Below are 18,762 nucleotides of genomic sequence, written 5' to 3' on the forward strand. Positions count from 1 at the left end.
TAGGGGTTTCATATGATGAGAGTTCAGACTTGTCTAGTGTAAGGGAGGTGGATTCGGGGCAATGCTGTCTCTAGGGTGACTTGGAAGCCGTTTGACAAACGCTTTCTGTAAGAACGGGCAGTGTTTAAAAAGTTGCTCGAGCCACTTTGAAGGGATGGGCTCCGTCCCTTTACGTTTTAAGTCACTCGAACGTCCTGGCAGCTTTAAAACTAGGCACCCCCGTGTTTACCAGGTGCGTTTTAACGACGCCAGCCTGCCCCGTGTAACGATGGCGGCGCTCTCGCATGGCCTCGTCGCCGCGTGTGTAAGCCCCCGTGGGTTTAAAAATGGCAGCTGGGGGGCTTTTATGTAAACAGTGTCACGTAAAGCATCCCGTGGCCACGTTGATACCTGCAGGGGCGTGATACGCGTGGGTGCGGGTGAGGTCCTGCAGTTACCTGCAGTCTCCAGGAACCGCGCCGATTTGAAACGCCCCGCCACCTGCGCACGTGTATAAGCGGCCTGGATAAACGCCAGAGTCATTTTCCCATTGCAGAGCAGATGCACGGTGCAGGGTGCCTGGAGCTAGGTGAAATCTTGCCGTTACAAGCTGCTTATGGCATTTTCCTAGGAAAGATGCTCAGAAACCTTTTTCCCCCCCCTTTTCCTGATGCTTACCTTTCAGAGAAAGCAAAAGTCCAGACAGCTGGCGAGCTGAAAGGAGAGGTGTTCGTGAAGATTAAGCAGGCACGGAGACGGAGCCTAGTTTTTGTGAGCGGTAGCGTGCCTCCTTTCTGGTGGCAATGCAGGATTGTGAAACCCTGCTCAGAAGCGAGTCGCTTCCACGTTGCAGTGATGACTGGTATCAGTTATATAGCAAATACAACCGCTCTAAGGGCAAAGGACCAGTAACCCCATTAAATGTTCTTTGAGTAGCTGTAATGGGATATAAAAAATACCCAGTTCTACCTTTATATTTAAAATTGCTTGCTTAAAATGTGTGCTAGTGAAGTGAGGCCATCTCTTCAAATAGCTTTACCTGATCTAATGAAGCTGTGATATCACTTTACACAATCATTTTTTATTTTTATTAGGAATTCTCTTGGAAACTGCAGCTCCCTAATTGAACAGTTTGGGAAGTCATAGAAGTAATTTCAGATGAAACGAGATTTGTACTTGAGAGAAACTTGTGAAATTAGTCATTTGCTTAAACTGCCAGATGGAGCTATCCTACTAGAAATATGACTAAACTTTTTTGGGGGTTTTTTTCTGTAGAAGAGTTAAGCACCATAAATCTGGCAAAAAAAAAAAAAAAAAAAGGATTCCTGAGAAGAAAGTATGTGTGAAAGAGGAAGTAGTAGATAAGCCTTACTCCTGACTTATTTCCTTCTAGTAAAAAATAAATACTTTTGCAATATGTTCTTTGACAGCCCAGGCGGCACTTATCTCTTTCAGTGTAATAGCCTCTAGTAGTGTCTGAGTCTCCTAGTTCGTGTGTGTGGATGTGTGGCTAGAGCTCCTTAGAAACAAGGATCCTTTTAACAATTACTGCACACTGGTAGCATTGTCAAGGCATTCCCAGAGGAAGTTCTTCCTAGAGCTTTGTATAGTCATAAAGACGCCACTCTGAACATATGAGCCTGGTGCGTCTTTGAATGTGTTGTGAAATCTGGCTTAGAAAGTGGTGTTGGATCTGAAAAGAGGTACAGAGCAATATTCTGGAATGATGTTAAGACATTTTGTATTTTTAAATTTCCAGGAGCCTTAGAGGCAGCAAGTGCTAGAGAACTGTAAGCAACTGTCTGGAAATTATGATCAGCAAATCCTTGATCTAAGGTGGTTTTATGTGCAACAAACCTGCAGATGCTATTTCCAAGAGATCTGTGGAAGAGCAGCTTTTGAAATGAGTTCAGGCATCTTTTTTATGTTTAACTACTGTAGCATGTTATGGCCTCTGAACATCTTGCTATTAAACCGATAGACACTTTTTAGAAATGGTTAGGGTCAAATAGGTACTTTGAGTCCCTGTTCTGTAGCAGAGATGGAGTTTTGAAACTTAATTAGTTTCTTTGAGGTTAGTCTAAAAACTACTGCAGCCTGTAACACTAAAGTTGTCCAATTGCTGGTGTTCAGCCAGTAACGTTATTGGCTTTACTCCTACATGTGGGGACTAATCAATTAGACCTGACATGTTCAACAACTGTATCTTCACTATGACTTTCTTAGTTTTGGAGGACCAGTGGGAGGTATAAATAACATTTTTGTGCTCTCAGTAGCTATAATTGAAGAGGTAAAACCATTAAATCTTCAGCACTAATGTGAATTAGTCTTTGATATTACACATTTGTTAAAGAGAACAGTTTTTTTCTAGTCAAACTGTTCCTTCCCTTCAAAGCTGACCCGCCACATGCTTGCTTGGTGCAGGGTTCACAATGATTTACTGATTGTCTAGTCTACATAATTTATGATACCAAATTCATTAACATTTTAAGTAGGGTTGGAGCCATGATGATCCAGGAAATGTAGCAGAAGCAAGGATTTTATTGTTTTTTGTGATACTTTTTTTAGACCAACTGTATAGTTGGGAGAGCTGCTGGGTAGCCTTTTGGGCATTGCGCCCTTCCTTAAGTCTGCAAGAGAGACTTGAGAATGGGTACTTGACTTGGGTTCCTTGTCTGTTTTCCTTTGTCCCTTGCTTCCTGTCCTTTGCTTCTGATTTCATTTCTGTTTTCTTCCCTAGTTTTCCCCTCCTGTTCCCTGTTAAAGTGACAGCTGCATACCGTTTTCAGTAGGAGCCTTTCAAAGCCTTTCAAAAATAGTTCCTGTGCTCAGAGTCCCTACCCTGGAGCATTTTGGGCCCTGACCTTGATTACAAACATTGCCTTGTACTAGTGCAGTGAATATACTCCTTCATGAGATGTCTAGTTTTAGACCTGGAAACGCAGTCTATCACAATGCTCCCATTCTCTGCTACAGTCTGCATGGGGAGTTGGGAGATTTAAAAAAATTTTTTTTTTTGCAGTTTGGGCATTAACTGCTACTGTTATTTGGAGATCTCACTGAAGAGAGTGATAGTCTAAAAGTTCCCTAGAACCAGGAATGTTTAATTTTGTGACATTGATATTTGGAGCTAATAAAAAGCTTTAAATCCATCTCTGCAGGTGTCCCAATAGACTATAAGGCTAAGTACAGATAGTCAAAAAGCCCAAGGCTGAGTCTGTTCAATCTTCACAGGTTAGTCTAAGCTGCATAGATGGAGCCGATAAGCAAGTGAACAGTTTATTTTGATTCTGCAAATGCAGCCATGTGCCTGCAGTGGCCCAGACCAGAAGCCGGGGGGCACTAGAGCATGCCTTCCTGCTGCGTTGGAACAGACCGCTTGGGCCATGGCTAGCCCGCCCACCCTGTGTGAGGGGGAGGGGGCGTGCAGGGGAGATGCATTTTGGGATGCTTGGGGGGCTGTGAGTTGACTTGAATCTGGAGGGGATCTAGGACGGATCCTAAATCAGTTAAGCTCAATAAACCTACCTAAATTAGTTAAGTCTGATGCTACATCCATCCAGGTTTATTTTAAACCGGTTTCAGCAATTTTGAAAGCAGTTTATGTGCACTGAATTTCTGTTGTGTTACAGATTTGAAATGGCTTCCCATCACTTACACTGGTTTATGTGCAATTTCTGTTCCTAGCCTAAATGTTGACTTTCTGCTCTTTTGTCCCCTATTTCATTAAATAGGAATCTTTGCTTATCTGAACTACAGAGTACCTCGGACTCGGAAGGAGATATTTGAGACTCTGATCAAAGGACTTGAGAGACTAGAATACAGAGGATATGACTCAGCAGGTACCTCACCTTGTCCTAAAAATGCATATGTATATGATTGCAACTGCTCGGTACTTGCATTACTTCAATCCAAGATGATCTTTACCATTTCTAACCAAGACATTTGGATGTTGAATTTTTATTTGTGTGGTATTTTCTCATCCAAATTTTATTCTGTTGCCATGAAAGAGTAAAGATTGAGACCTGTGATTTAATTACATGTTCAGTTTAGTTGTTTTAGAACATGTAATTGAAGCAAGCAGAATGAAGGAAATGGATACCTACTGTAATTTTTGTTGAACTTCTAATGTGAAGTATGTTTGAAGACTTAGCAATTGATAGGCTTATCAAGTCACTTTAATCTTGAAGTGTTAATATCACTGACAAAATCTGAGGTCCTTATTCAGGCAAAACTTTGGTCAATTTCAGTGGGTATTTAAACCTGTATTGCCTTTTCAGGTGAACCTTAATCTGATTTGAATAGCCATTTGTAGAAGACTAGAAGCATCCCTTTGAAGGCTAACTTTGTTGTAGAGCCTTTGCATTTGCATGCGGTCGTCTGTCTAATCTTAGGTTGGATTTTTCTGAATAAGATGCACTCCCTTCCTTTAAAAAAAAAAACAAAAAACCAAAAAACTTGCCGATGTGTTCTGAATTCTAGGTGTTGCCGTTGATGGAAATGATAATAAAGATAACGAGAGGTTCATCAAACTGGTCAAGAAAAGAGGAAAGGTAAAGGCCCTGGATGAAGAATTATACAGTGAGTTTAAAATTCCTTTGATTTTATACTCCTGATGATAGCTGTATATTAGCAAAAAAGTTAAACTATTGATTTCTATGGTTTAAAAAGAAAGCTGTTAATGGCATTGTATAACCAGCATTAGGTTGTTGAGTAGTTTTTGTTCAGAGACACTAGCTTTTACAAAGTAGGCTTATCTTTGTGCAGTAGGGGTTTAGTGGAGGTACAATAGTATGAGAGCTCACCACTAAGCTAACTGTTCATTTTTGAACTATCACTGTGCCCTCTGAAATCTAAGCTCTCTTTTAAGAAGACATGCATACGAAGTCATATTCTGACAGAGCTTTGGCCATATTGTACAGCATTTCCAAGCAGTTAATCTTCATACATCAACTCTATGGATTCCTTCCTCCTACAAAGAACTTAAGTCTTATTTTTAATAAATATTTGTTTATATTGTAATGTTATGGTCAGTTTACCTAGTTTATAATTGTTAATATAGGCTGAAAAATAGCTCCATATTAGCAAAATGTTTCCCACATGCACTTAAAACTACCCAAGGCTTAGTGTCATGAAATCAAATAAAGTTAAAAACCACTTAGACAGGATCTTTACAGGTAAAATTTAAATCCAACAAGGTTCTGTTAGTCTTGTGTTTGTGTGACTATTTAACGAACTGATTTTCTTCTGCACAGAACAAGATGGTCTGGACCTAAAGGTAGACTTTGAAACACATTTTGGAATTGCTCACACTCGTTGGGCAACCCATGGAGTCCCCAGTGTAGTAAACAGTCACCCTCAGAGATCGGGTAAAGGAAATGGTAAGTATCATTCGTGTCAGTTTGGAATTGTTTATGAATTTGTTATGGCAGAAAAGATCTTAGTCTAGATTACTCTAAAACTGCCAAAGTATGCATGAATTCTGATGGGCTACGCTCATTCATCAGTGACCTTGTCAAACAGACATTTCTTTCCACTAGAGAATGTATTTTTACTTGGCAAAGCAGTCTAACTGCTCTAATTATTACTCACAGAGAAGCTTTATTTAACGGGAAACTTATTTCTCAAACACAATACAAATGGAATAGAATAATAAAGGATACACATTTGTTTGAATGATTCACTGTTGGTTTATTAGAAGCTCAACACAACTTGAGCCCTAATGTATCATAATGAATGCAGAGAAATGTCTTATTGGGCCAACAGTATCCAGGAGGTAAGTATGCTTTAATCGGTTGGTATTTTGAAGAGCAACTTAGCCAAATGGAGGTGTAAAATATTTAACGATATTTTTACTGCACAGTATGAGAAACTTCAAACTTAGCAGCCTATTAATATTTGAATTGGTATTATCTAGAAAAAATAGTGTGTGGGTTTGTTTTTTGTTGGGTTTGGTTTGGTTTTTTTTTTCCTGTTACTGCATTTGATGCTTCCAAGTATGTGTATGTGTATTTTAGTGTTCTTATGAATAGTTGAGATGTTTTTAACTGAATTGTTATGCAGAACCATTTTTTTTTAAAATGCAGGCTAAACTGAATACAATTGACCCAAAATTGGAAAGAATGATATTATGATTAAGGCAGACGAGTTCTTTTTGTGTAAAGCTGATATATTTTATTAGACCAACTAAAAAGTTGGAAAAATTGTCCCTTGCAAGCTTTCAGGCACGAATGCCCTTCTTGAGGCATAGGTAGAGTCTGTTGGTGTTTGTATGCTCTCCTGGGTGGAATGGAAGCCAATATGCAAAATGCAGGTCTGTGAAAATGCAAATGTGAGGAGATGGAAGACCATAGGTGTGAGGCAGGTAGGTGTGGGGGAGTGGAAGGGGGGGAATATTGACCAAGTGATATAATGTAGCTGGTAAAATGTAGAGGTTACGTGGGGTTATTGGATGGAAGGCAGGTTATAATGTGCCATAAATCCAATGTCTATAGTTAGTCTAATTTTTATTTTATTTTTTTAAATCCGGTAGATTTATGAAGTGGAGTTTGTAGGTTTGTCTATGAAAGGTGTCTTGTAAATTTCCTTTTGAGGATTAGAACTGAGGAATTGGAGAGAGAGTGGTTTAATATTAGAAATAGCTCCATATTAGCAAAATGTTCCCCACAGGCACTTAAACTGTCCAAGGCTTAGTGTCATGAAAGCAAATGTTTTATAATTGTTGTAGTACAAAGATAAGATACACATGGTCTCTGCCCTATGAGCTTCCTTAAATATAAATCAATCTTTGGATTGCCTTAAATAGGGCACTTCATCTTCAGAACAACTTGGTACCCATAGAGGCCTTTACGAGGGGTATCTTTAGTTTTTTCTTGAATGCTTAGCTCGGGAACAGTGATTCAGTTATTCCAAAAAAACCTAAAGTGGATGAGTAGTAGGTAACAGAATGCTTTTGTGGGTCTGAAGAAATAGTGAGACCCAAATTCAAAATTATTTATTCATTCTCCCTACTATCCTAAAACTTGCTTCTGCTTAATATTTGGCTACTTTAGCTCCCATACAAGAGTAAGATCTTTAGAATTTCTGGCCCTTGACTTTATGTTCTGTAGCCAAAAAAAACCCCAAAACAACTCCAGTTTGGGAAGGATGGGATGATGGACAATAAAGAAGTAAATGTCTTCTCAGAAGTACTTTAACTTAAAAAATAAAGTCTATACAGGGTTGAGATGTCCAGCCAGACAAAAATGCTCTCTGGTTGAGATGACAGAGTAAAATGGCATCGTGGTTTCTGGCCGTCTTTGTATAAGGTGTTAACAATCCAGCGATCTGGCTAAAGTGCAAAATTTTTTTTAGCATAACTGTGAATAAACATCTAACAAAGTTGATAAAGGTTGCTATTAATATCTAATCTGTTCTATTTTTAAAACTGTGTGTGAATCGGAAGAAAACAGATTCTTATTTGAAAAACAGGATATAATGCTCAAATAAGATTTGTAAACTGATAAAGTGTATTTACATGTAGGCTGTCAGGGAAAAGAAAAGGGGAGAAACGTCCACGCTATGATGGTGGAGACCATAAAACTACTTCCAGTGCTTAGGTCTTAGTAAGTTGGTCTGCAGATGATAACTCTTAGGTTGGATAGAGTCTGCCAAAGGTGCTACAGTACACCCTAATTACATTTTTGTTATTGCTGCAACACTTTCGTAAGATGCTTCTGTGTGCATGGAGTTTACACTTTGCTCTCTTATTTGTTGACTCTTCCTTTCAGAATTTGTTGTTATCCATAATGGAATCATCACAAACTATAAGGATCTGAGAAAATTTCTGGTAGGTTTTATAACGGTGTGACTAATTCCAATATAAAATAATTGTTTATCCATTTCTCCTAACTTCTAAAGGGATTGAAATAACACTTTTGTTGTATACAATTTAAAAGTGGTGTTGCAACAGAGGCTGCCTGCTGGAGTTGCACAGGACCCGGCACAATACAACCTAGTTTCCTTATGCTGGAAAAGGATAGAAGGCCAATTTTCTCTTATTTTTATATATGTTTGAAAATAGTGAGGTTATGATTAGTTCAGTCTTTTCTCTAAGTGGTAAAATGCAGCCTAGTGTGATCCTCCCAAGCTGTCCGTTTTAATGATTTATTACCTTCTGGTGTGATGACACCAATTGAAAAACACCAGGGTTTCCTTCCTGAGGAAGAAAATACTTATCTTGTCTTTGATTATATCTCACATTCCAGGAAAGCAAAGGCTATGAGTTTGAATCTGAAACCGATACAGAAACCATCCCCAAACTAATCAAATATATATATGACAACAGAGAGACCGAGGACATCAGTTTTTCAGCATTGGTGGAAAGAGTTATTCAGCAGCTGGTAAGTGTGATTAAAAGGGAAACTGCTTGTATTGCAGTAGTGTCTACTGTAGTAAAGAATCCCAGCACTTTATATTTGGAGTTAACAAGGTATGTTGGTTCATGGATCGTGAGAGGCTGCTACTGTTTAGCCACTGCTTGGAGGCAGAATTGGGGGACGGGTGAGCTTGTTAGCATGTTCCCTACCTACCTTGATGACTCTGGATCCTGAACACCGAGCTGTAGAGCAATTCCAGATCAACCTTACTTACCTTAAGAGTCTCTTTAATGTTGCGTAAAACACCAGGATTTTGTTTTTAGGCATTATTGTTATTTTTTTAACGTTAAATTGCTCTTAGATGGCTTCCAAGAGATGGTTTTGTTTTTTTGTTTTTTTCCTTTTAAAAAACACAACCCCAACAGAACCCAAACTGAGCCAGGCCACACATTTATGTCAAAGTGGAATAAAAAGTATTTGATCTATAACTTCAGCATACAAACATGGGCAGTATTGCCAATTTATTGTCTAATACACAAAATGTCTATTTGTAGATCCCCAGCAGTGCTAGAAAATGCACCTGTCAGGGCTTTACAGAGACCTATATTAAAAGTATTTATTTTTATGGGTAAAACTGAGAATCTAGTTTCCTATAAAAAGTGCCCTTCTCACTATTTGGATAATGCATGGTATATTTATTGGTCTTTTACTTGTTCTACTGTATTTGCTGACCTCTTGGATGGTACAATCTGACTGCCAGGAAGAAATTCCTGATAGTGGTAATGAGCTACGCCTAAAATCATTTCAGGAAGAGGGGCCCCAGATTAATGAAGATTTGACTCATTTGTATAACTCAGTTCAGGGTTTTTCCTTTTGTTTGTATGGTTTCCAGGAAGGTGCTTTTGCCTTGGTTTTCAAGAGCAGCCATTATCTGGGTGAAGCTGTTGCTGCCAGGTTAGTGAAAATCCAAAAAATATTTTTTGTGTTATGTAGTGAAATACACTGTGAATGAATAACCATAATTCCAGCATTTGACCATTTTATTTTATATACACATTAATAATCCTTTGATCAGACATAACTTGCAAACAAAAATTTAAAACAATGAAATGCAGAGGACTATGATTTACGTTAATTAGTGTGTTATAAAAATTCTGTGTCCATGTTAAGCGTAGTTAGTCAGCATCTGGGTTCAGGACCATGAACTGTCCCTCAGTTCCCTTGGCACATCTTCCAGTCAGCTGTTTAATCTAACTGATTTGAAATTCACGAGCTTTTCTTCCTTGCCAAAACTGCTGAATTCCAAGGGATTAAATAACTGCCTTTCAGATTCATTCTGAAAGATTTACCTATAAACGTACAATTAGTTTTTGAAGAAATAATTGTGAAAAATATGAATTGATCATTTTGTAATCGCAGCTGAAGAACAGTCAGATGATTGCTAAAGTAGGCTGACGACACATTTCACTTGGTGTTAAATTTTTAATGTGATATGTATGAATGCAGTGTAAAATAACAAAGTATGAAATGGTACACCTGTGTGCTGTAGAACACTGAGAAGCTCAGTTTGCCTTGTGTTTCCGAAGTGCTTTTCTTTGGACAAGCTCTTTTTTCATTTGATAGCAGATTGAAAAAGGAAAGAAGACTGGTGTGCTTTGACTTCATTTTGAATAAATGCTGTGAATTGTATATTCATTCAAGTTGGCTAGAAGCCTGTTGGGTTAATACATTATGTAAACACTGGTATGCAGCTCTAGTCCAAGACAAAACTCATGATAGTGTTGAGTTGCCTAAACTCTGCTTCAATTTTGGTTGGAAAACCAATTTTCAGGATAGGTTAAAGGCATACTAAAGTGGCAACTGGTGCATCATGTTGATGGGAAAACTGTGTTGGTTTATTGAAGAAGTCCAAGCGTATGGTGTCCTAGCTTTACCAAAGGCATTATAAAGATGAAAACAAATGCATCTTTCCAAGCCAGATCTTACAATTGGGAATGCAAGTTTAGCCTTCCATCTTGTCAGTATTCCATATGCCTTATTTTGTTTTCTACAGTTGCAAAGCAGGGAAAGGAACATCATGTAGCTGGGTGGTGGGCGGGGGAACATCCGTCACCCTGTGAAGTTGGAAGGGGTGTGACCTTCCAACCCTGCAGATTTTAAGTAGATCTCCCTGTATAAAGGACGTCATAGCTAATGTGTTCCTTGTTGCATTCATAGGAGAGGAAGTCCTCTACTCATTGGAGTTCGCAGCAAATACAAGCTTTCCACTGAACAGATTTCTGTCCTGTATAGGTCATGTAAGTGAAAATATTTGTAAGTTACAGTAGTTATTCTCTTTGTGATGACAGCTAACAGAACCTTAGCAGGAATTTTTTTTCATAATCAAATTAAATTCAAGGTGTATTGCTACTCCCTTAGAAGTGAAGTTAATGATTTCTGTACTCTGTGTATTTATTGATTTGTTTTTGAGCGAAGAGTTTTTGTTACTGACAGTTCCCATTCTTATCCTATTGTTTATAAATGCCTACTAGGAATGCATCACTTTCTAAAAGGATAGACTACTTGTAAATGTAATATAGATGTCCATATCTTATCTTTCTAGTTTTCAAGTTTTTTCAACCAGGTAGGTTCCTTACTTCAGATTGGTCTAGCTTGGATTCATGTCCCATTTCATTTAACAGGCAACATTGAAAATGTGAAGAATATATGCAAGACCCGAATGAAAAGATTGGATGGTTCTACCTACCTTCATGCTGTTGGAGATAAAGCAGTAGAATTTTTCTTTGCTTCTGATGCAAGGTAATACATGATACTATTTTTGCTTGTCATTTAGGAGCGATACAGTAATGGAAATCTTACCTATTAATTCAGTGCCACATGTTTGTGATTTGGTAGGAAACTATTTTGTTATGGAGACTTGGAAAGCCCAACTAATGACTAATCGACTGGATAAAGCAGGAAAAATGACATTTTGAAGGTGGTAAAGGGCACAGATTTCTCAACCATGTGTTACTGATAAGTAACTGTCAGTCTGGAACCTTTCTGGCGCTGTTCTAAAGTGTATCAAATGCAGGGAGACAAGTTAAGCTTAAGTAGCCCTCACCAGCACATGTTATCTTTGTTTCTTAATCTTATTGCTTCTTCATACTAAAACATTGTTCCGAATGTAAATCTTTCTATTTATGTTTCTTCAGCGCCATCATTGAACACACCAACAGAGTAATCTTCCTAGAAGATGATGATATTGCAGCAGTAACTGATGGGAAACTTTCTATCCATCGACTGAAACGTTCAGCTAGTGATGACCCCTCTCGAGCCATCCAGACTTTGCAGATGGAATTGCAGCAAATAATGAAGGGTAAGTTGGAACACCTTAAAAAATAACATTTATAGGTAGGTGGTCTGATATTGGCTTGGGGAATTGACATGCAAGAAAGTTGCCAAATCCTCACGTAATGACCTTGTACCTATGTTTCTAGTATGCTAAAGTAATTCCTGGGAGCTGGCAATTTTAAGACTTGTGACCAGATCAGGCTAGGCCGATTCAGGCTCTCTCTCTGAAGGTATTAAATCTGTGACTGTTTTATGTACAGGATAGCAGATACCTACAACACGTAAAAATTGTATAGAATTAAATGTAATAATTCTTAAGATGCTCAGTGCTAGGAAGTTTGCACTGATCCCTCAGAAGTTTAATAAAGCATCTCAGAATCTTGGTAACAAGCAAGAAAATGACCAGAATTTCTTTTGAAATTTTAATTAGACTTTTAACATTTTAAAACACTTTAATTGAGCAAGTGGCCCACTCTCTGTTATACCAGCGTCTCTCCCCATTAGCAAATATTGGAGACTTGCAGCCTCTGTGAAACTCTCAGGATATGACTGGGCAGTTTTAAAAAAAAAAGTTCTCCAATAGAATTAAAATTGAAATGAAAACCAACTTAAATCTGTTTCTTAATGTGTCTCTAAATAGGTAACTTCAGTGCATTTATGCAGAAAGAAATCTTTGAACAACCAGAATCTGTTGTCAATACCATGAGAGGCAGAGTGAATTTTGAGAACAGTACTGGTAAGTCAATGTGATGACAAAAAAATGGATTAAAATAAAAATATATGTAGCTGAAATCTACTTTTTTTTTTTTTTTTTCTTTTGTTGGGAATGCTACAGTTCTGTTGGGTGGTCTTAAGGATCACTTGAAAGAAATCAGGAGGTGCCGCCGACTGATCATCATTGGTTGTGGAACCAGTTATCATGCTGCAGTAGCTGTAAGTTCAACCTGCTCTAAAATATGGGGGATACTTGGTTTTTATGGTTTAGAGAACAGCTTTTTTTCCTTCTTTCAAACTGAGCCCCGGGTGAGGGAATTGGACTTTTATGCATCTTGTTTCCTCTTCCCCTTAGTACCTTTTATTAAAATAGCTTTACTGTAATCTGCCATGCTATAAATTAATCCTTTGCTTTTTGATGTTGCAGTTAGTAGTTAGAGCTGCCTTATTTCTTGGTAATAGGACACAAGATTTCATTAATTCCTATTAAATTCTGTAACTTTGTAGCTTGGTTTGTTTGGTTTCTTTTTCCTTAATATAGCTATTCACTCTAATGCTTAATGTTAATAAATGCTTTTTGCTTATTGACTATAGACTCGACAAGTGCTGGAAGAATTGACAGAGCTGCCTGTGATGGTGGAACTTGCTAGCGACTTCCTGGACAGAAACACTCCTGTATTCAGGGATGATGTGTGCTTCTTTGTCAGTCAGTCAGGTGAGTTACTCTGACTGTTCCTCCTTTATCTGAGTGGAGACATGCAGAGAAGTGTATGCAGTAAACAAAGCTTATTTCTATCTCCATACTTAAATTTAGAGTAAATGAGGAGGATTAATAGTAACGGTTCTCTGTATTGGATGCAGGGGTAGTTTCAAGCTTGAATTAAATAAACAACTGGTGGGTGCCGAAACTAGGTCTAAGTGTAAATGTTCTATCCAGCTGCAGGTTGTACAAAACCGGGTTCAGTAGGTTAGAGCTTCGAGTACCCTTATAATATAGTTTCTAAGATGCCTTTTTTTTGTTGGTCCTGTATTAAACATATATGATAAACTGTACGTGTTCCATAGGTGAGACTGCAGATACGCTTATGGCCTTGCGGTATTGTAAGGAACGTCGAGCTTTGACGGTTGGCATTACAAATACTGTGGGAAGCTCAATATCCAGAGATACTGACTGTGGTGTACATATCAATGCAGGCCCAGAGATAGGTGTGGCAAGCACAAAGGTAACTATTCACTGAGTGGCTTTTATACCTTTCTTCTGTGGAAGCCAGTGAGATGTTTTAGTAATGTGCTTCTGTGGAGCACTGACACTCTGTCTGTCTGCAGGCTTACACCAGCCAGTTCATCTCTCTTGTAATGTTTGGCCTGATGATGTCTGAAGACAGAATTTCCCTGCAGAAAAGGAGACAGGAGATCATCAGTGGGCTGCAATCATTACCAGGTGTAATAACTTCTACAGTTTTTTGTTCTGTTTTTTTCCTTTTTGTTTCTGTGATGATGAGTGCTGTTAAAGAAGTACACCTTGATAAAAGCAAGTCTTGTTCATTATCTTCATGAAAGGCTAGCAGTGTTATGCAGACAACTCCTTTACAACAACCGGCAGCTCTCTCTGCTTTCAAGTGGTCTGAGTTTTGAATAACAAAACATGTGCTCTAATGTTTCAGTTTCCAGTAACTGTTCTCTTAGAGACTGTATACTAATCCCGCAGCTTGTTTCCTATTCCAAATATTGGTGCCTGAAGGATAGGGGCTTATTAATGCGGTGGGATTTTTTTCCTTTTATTTTATAAAATAATTTTTTAACTAATTTGAAGTGGTGTTAATAATGACATTATTTTTAAAAGTAGCAGTCCATGTGGCTCTGAATACTCCTTTTGGTCCACCCTCTCCCACCCCTTTTATGGTTTAAGTCTATTTTCTATCAGTCAGAGATACTTTTCTGTGTGGGAAATTGAAGTCCTGGACCAATTAAACAATTATACTGATTGAAATGTGAGCAGATGGGACTAATGCAGTTCAGTTGATCTTTTACAACTATTTTGCATGTCTTCTTTCCCAATCAACTGCAAATTATTTTCACTTATCCTAGGATAGCAGCAGGCAGCTAAAATACAGTTTAAATGGATCAACTGATGCAGAATTATAAGCAGCAAGTCTTTTCCTTTTCCTTCCACCCCAAAGAGATTCCACCCTTTTGAAATAGTATGATAGTTCATATGCCCATGCCCTTGCTTACTATATTGGAAAACTGATGGTTGTAAAACTCTGAAATTGATACATCGTCACCTGAAGGCAGTAACACAGTATTTGGCGGTACACGAAATAATAAACTGGAACACAGTTTTTATTCTATTCTTAGTTACAGTTGAGTGGTGTTGGCTCCCACCCCCCTGCCCCTTTCCTTGCACGCAACATTCCTTTTTTTTAATTTGTTAAGGAAATGTTACTATTTTCAGTGCTGATTTTAAAAAAAATAAATTAAATAAAAAAATCAAGCTTATTTTAAGCTCATGTCAAGATGAGAAGTATAAGAATTACACTTAGAAATACAAAGGGAGTGATATACATTTTAAACCAAGAGATAATTTAAAAGTGCCACTTAGATCTATTCAGGGGTATAGGCTGTAGACATGTTGGTCTTAGGCAGGGGCAGGCAATTATTTTGGGCGGATGGCCACTTACTGAGTTTTGGCACGCCATCGAGGGCCGCGTGACAGGCAGCCAGGGGTAGATCAATACTTTATTTTCTAAATTTTTTTAGGGGTCCTGTGGGCCAGATGCAATGGCCTGGCAGGCTGCATCTGGGCCGTGGGCCGCATTTTGCCTGCCCCTGGTCTAAGGACATAGGCAGACAAGGTTCTTTGGGTAAATCTGCTATCTTTTAATAGACTAACTTCCAAATATTTAAGTTGGTCTAATAAAAGATATCTAAACTTTGTCTACTTAGATCCATGAGAGTCCAAGGCATATTTACAAAGCTGCAAAGCTTTGAAGTTTAAGTGAATGCAGCTACGAACCTATCTGTGTTACTGTCTCATTGAAACAAATCTTAATGTAGTTTTGGTAAATTAATAACAATGCAGGAAATGGCAGTTAGGTTAATCCTCTTTGTATGTGATTTTGACAGAGATGATTAAAGAAGTCCTGTCCTTGGATGAGAAGATACATGATTTGGCTCTTGAATTGTACAAACAGAGATCGCTTTTAGTGATGGGTCGTGGTTATAATTATGCTACTTGTCTGGAAGGAGCATTGGTATGTGTGCTTATGAGTATCACTTCTAAAGCTTTACCCTTTTTTCTTCTTTTGTTTCCTTTCCATTGCTCTTTTCACTTTGTTTGTAAATTTAACTGCAAGAAGGAAACATCTGGAGAAGACCTCTTTTCCCTACTTTAATGTGTATGGGCCTTTTTTGCACCATTTCAGTAAACCTCTCTTGTTAGGACTAGCGAGATGTGACAATATATCTTTCTGGTCACTAATCACCATATCTCGAGACACCAAATGCTTCTAAAATGTAAACTTTATTCAAGATAAACTAGAAAAAGGATTAAAAATAAACAAACGGCTTGTTTCTCTGTTATCTCTAGGAAACAAAGACTCCTATTGATTTCAGGCAAACTTGATCCAGCAAATATGACAGTTTTGCCAGAAGCAAGGGTGGGAACCAATTTTGTTGTAGAATGAGATAAACCAACTGCTGGAAAGAATTTATTAAAAAATATGAGCTTATTTCCATGTTTAAACAGCAGACACTTGGTATCTGTGTTTTGCCTTCTGAAGCTTTTATTTGGCACTTGACATGAATGTAACTCTGGCATTTGCTTTCTAGAAAATCAAGGAAATCACATACATGCATTCTGAAGGTATCTTGGCTGGTGAACTGAAGCATGGGCCACTGGCCCTTATTGATAAACAAATGCCTGTTATCATGGTAATTATGAAGGATCCCTGCTTCAACAAATGCCAGAATGCTTTGCAACAGATCACTGCTCGACAGGTAATTTGAACAACATCAGCTGGATAGAGGTTCTGCATGCTGAAATGTGTTGCTACTGACAGCACTTCAGAAACGCAGTGTCTTGGTGTTTGTCTAGTCCTCAAAGATGGCAAGTGCGCACCCTTTGATTATACCATAATATTAAAGATGGATGCCAGTGATGAGGACTGACCAATTAAAAATGCAGGTGGAATTATGTTGGTGATCTGCAGTGCTAGAAGTTCAAATTGTAAATACCATGTAACAAGCAAAAGGTCTTGTTTTCCCATAAATAGTAGGTAGGCATTGTCATCATCATTCTTACTATCTGTTTGAGTAAGCTCAAAATATATTGAATGCATTTGAAAGCTTAGCAACGTGGGGCACTTACACACATACAGGGAGGCTGCTCTGATGCTCTGTAATTCCAGTGCGTTGGAGCAGGCCCAATTTTAATTGAGTTTGCTGAAGCGTGGAAATTTTACCGCACTCCAGCGTCATATGTATTGGCATCCCCATGCTGAAAAATGGTGGTGGGGTGCTTTAACCTAATAATCTTATTAGTAATATCTTATTTACAGGGTCGCCCAATCATTTTGTGTTCTAAAGAAGATACAGAAAGCTCAAAATATGCATACAAAACTATTGAGCTGCCACACACAGTTGACTGTCTCCAAGGGGTTCTGAGTGTTATTCCCCTCCAGCTGCTTTCATTCCACCTGGCTGTTCTCAGAGGATATGATGTAAGTGTCTTTTATCTTTAGGTACTCCAGTTTGAACAGTTGGAGAAGCACTGCAGTGAACTTCCTTCTGCCTCCCACCAGCTTAATGTGAGAGGAATAGTTGCACAGAGTTTCTAGCAAGAGAATAGCTATATTCTAATTAGCTGAGCTAGAATTTTAGTAAAACCCCCTGAAAATATGTTCAGCTTCTTTTAACTGGGAAAATAAAACTAAATGTTCAGTAGTAAAACTGAATGAGAGCAGTACCTGGAATGAAGATTTCCCTCTATTTTTCAGTAAACAATATGAAAGTAGGAAGTAAAATTTACCCGAAGAAATTGTGACGCTTGTCTGATACTTTATTAACCAATGCTAAGTGTTTGAATAAGCTTAAGACTGATGTCTATGCTTTTGAGAATTGTACCCTGTCATGGCAATTCATATTTTTGCAATCACATTGCAAGGAAACGTCTAACCTTTGCAGATTTTAAAATCTCCAGCACTTTTTGCATGTCTAGGTTGTGTTTTGGCTAGCTAGGACAGATCAGGTGTGGAATTAATTCAGGGATGGGTGGTGGGGGTGTGTGCACACGCATGTGCAGACAGGTTGAATCAATTAACAGATACAGAAAGTTGCTTTACTCAATCATGTACTGAAAATCTGTTCTTCATTCCAGGTGGATTTTCCAAGAAACCTGGCCAAATCTGTGACAGTGGAATAAACAACCTGCAACTTTTGTCACCAAACTTCTAAATTTATATTCTACAAATGTATTGTTATTCATTGAGTGCACAACTTTCTAAGTAGAATGATGATATTGTTAACTGGAAAGTGTTGAGGAAGGTTGGCTTGTTTGTTTTTTAACTTGTTCTGACACCTGTTTTTAAAAGCTTTTGATGTGCCTTGTACCCAAGTGCTTTTGCTTACAGCAAATGTTTCTCTAAATACTAATATTGCCAAAAGAGAAAGACAGAAAGCAAATCATTGTTTACACATGGTATAGTGAATGACGTTTTCTACTATTGTGCAATATATATATACAGCTCTGTTTTAGAGTAACTGTGAACACTTTTAGCCAACACTACTTTAACTAGTTTTAAAACCAATGTATTTATAAGTACAGTTGTATAGCTTTAAGTTATTATTTTTTTAGTATGTTGCTCATCTGTAGCACTGTTTAATGCCCTGAATGTATATCCTGAGCATGGTAACATTTATTCATTTGTGTACAGCGTCATTGTTATGGTCTTGTATTTCAGCTTTGAACTGGAACTCTATGGGCACTTTTTTACATGTGCCCTGGGGGTGGGGGAGAGGCGTCGCTTTAATTAAAGCGGCTCTGAGAGCCACTCTAATTAAAGCACAGCAGTGTCTTGTGTATCAGTGGCCCTTGCACTTCAAAATGGCAGCGGGGGCACTTGAACTAAAGCTCATTGAATGAACTTCAGTTCAAATACCTCCACCACCTTTTTGAAGTGTGGGGACACTGCACGAGATGCAGGAAGCTGCTGGAGCGCAGTAATTGCCATGCTCCGAGAGACTCCATTTAATCGAGTCTGCTCCGACACAGTGTAATTAGACACGTTGGAGCAGCCTCTGCGCTTGTGTACAGACATCCTGTAGCTGTTTTTTCTCTCTTGGTCTCCTTTCTAACTGTTTTTTGCCATTTTCTGTTAAC

The 18,762-nt window shown here is 38.3% G+C and overlaps 1 protein-coding gene across 2 annotated transcripts; it reads left to right on the plus strand.

Moving 5' to 3' along the window:
- The first annotated feature begins 600 nt into the window (after positions 1 to 600).
- Positions 601 to 18,497, plus strand: GFPT2 (glutamine-fructose-6-phosphate transaminase 2). Of its 2 annotated transcripts, none has more exons than XM_025207878.1 (19): positions 601 to 841; positions 3,714 to 3,821; positions 4,462 to 4,560; positions 5,235 to 5,360; positions 7,749 to 7,807; positions 8,226 to 8,360; positions 9,229 to 9,290; positions 10,554 to 10,633; positions 11,018 to 11,135; positions 11,531 to 11,694; positions 12,310 to 12,405; positions 12,505 to 12,602; positions 12,978 to 13,098; positions 13,449 to 13,606; positions 13,710 to 13,824; positions 15,510 to 15,637; positions 16,215 to 16,382; positions 16,943 to 17,104; positions 17,761 to 18,497. In XM_025207878.1, the coding sequence occupies exons 1-19, from the start codon at positions 616 to 618 to the stop codon at positions 17,803 to 17,805; spliced, it is 2,268 nt and encodes a 755-aa protein (XP_025063663.1). In that variant the 5' UTR covers positions 601 to 615; the 3' UTR covers positions 17,806 to 18,497. The 2 variants fall into 2 exon arrangements, with proteins under 2 accessions (XP_025063663.1, XP_025063664.1); XM_025207879.1 differs by lacking the exon at positions 601 to 841 and adding an exon at positions 1,881 to 1,886.
- Positions 18,498 to 18,762: the final 265 nt, after the last annotated feature.

Source organism: Alligator sinensis, unplaced genomic scaffold (genome assembly GCF_000455745.1).
Source record: "Alligator sinensis unplaced genomic scaffold, ASM45574v1 scaffold741_1, whole genome shotgun sequence".
Taxonomy (NCBI): Eukaryota; Metazoa; Chordata; order Crocodylia; family Alligatoridae; genus Alligator; species Alligator sinensis.

Excerpts from the sequence above, each read along its gene's own strand:
- GFPT2 (XM_025207878.1), top strand. The coding sequence starts at position 616 with ATGCTCAGAAACCTTTTTCCCCCCCCTTTTCCTGATGCTTACCTTTCA. Across the intron at positions 11,136-11,530 it reads TTCTTTGCTTCTGATGCAAG|CGCCATCATTGAACACACCA; the intron begins GTAATACATGAT and ends ATGTTTCTTCAG. Across the intron at positions 13,825-15,509 it reads TGGGCTGCAATCATTACCAG|AGATGATTAAAGAAGTCCTG; the intron begins GTGTAATAACTT and ends TGATTTTGACAG.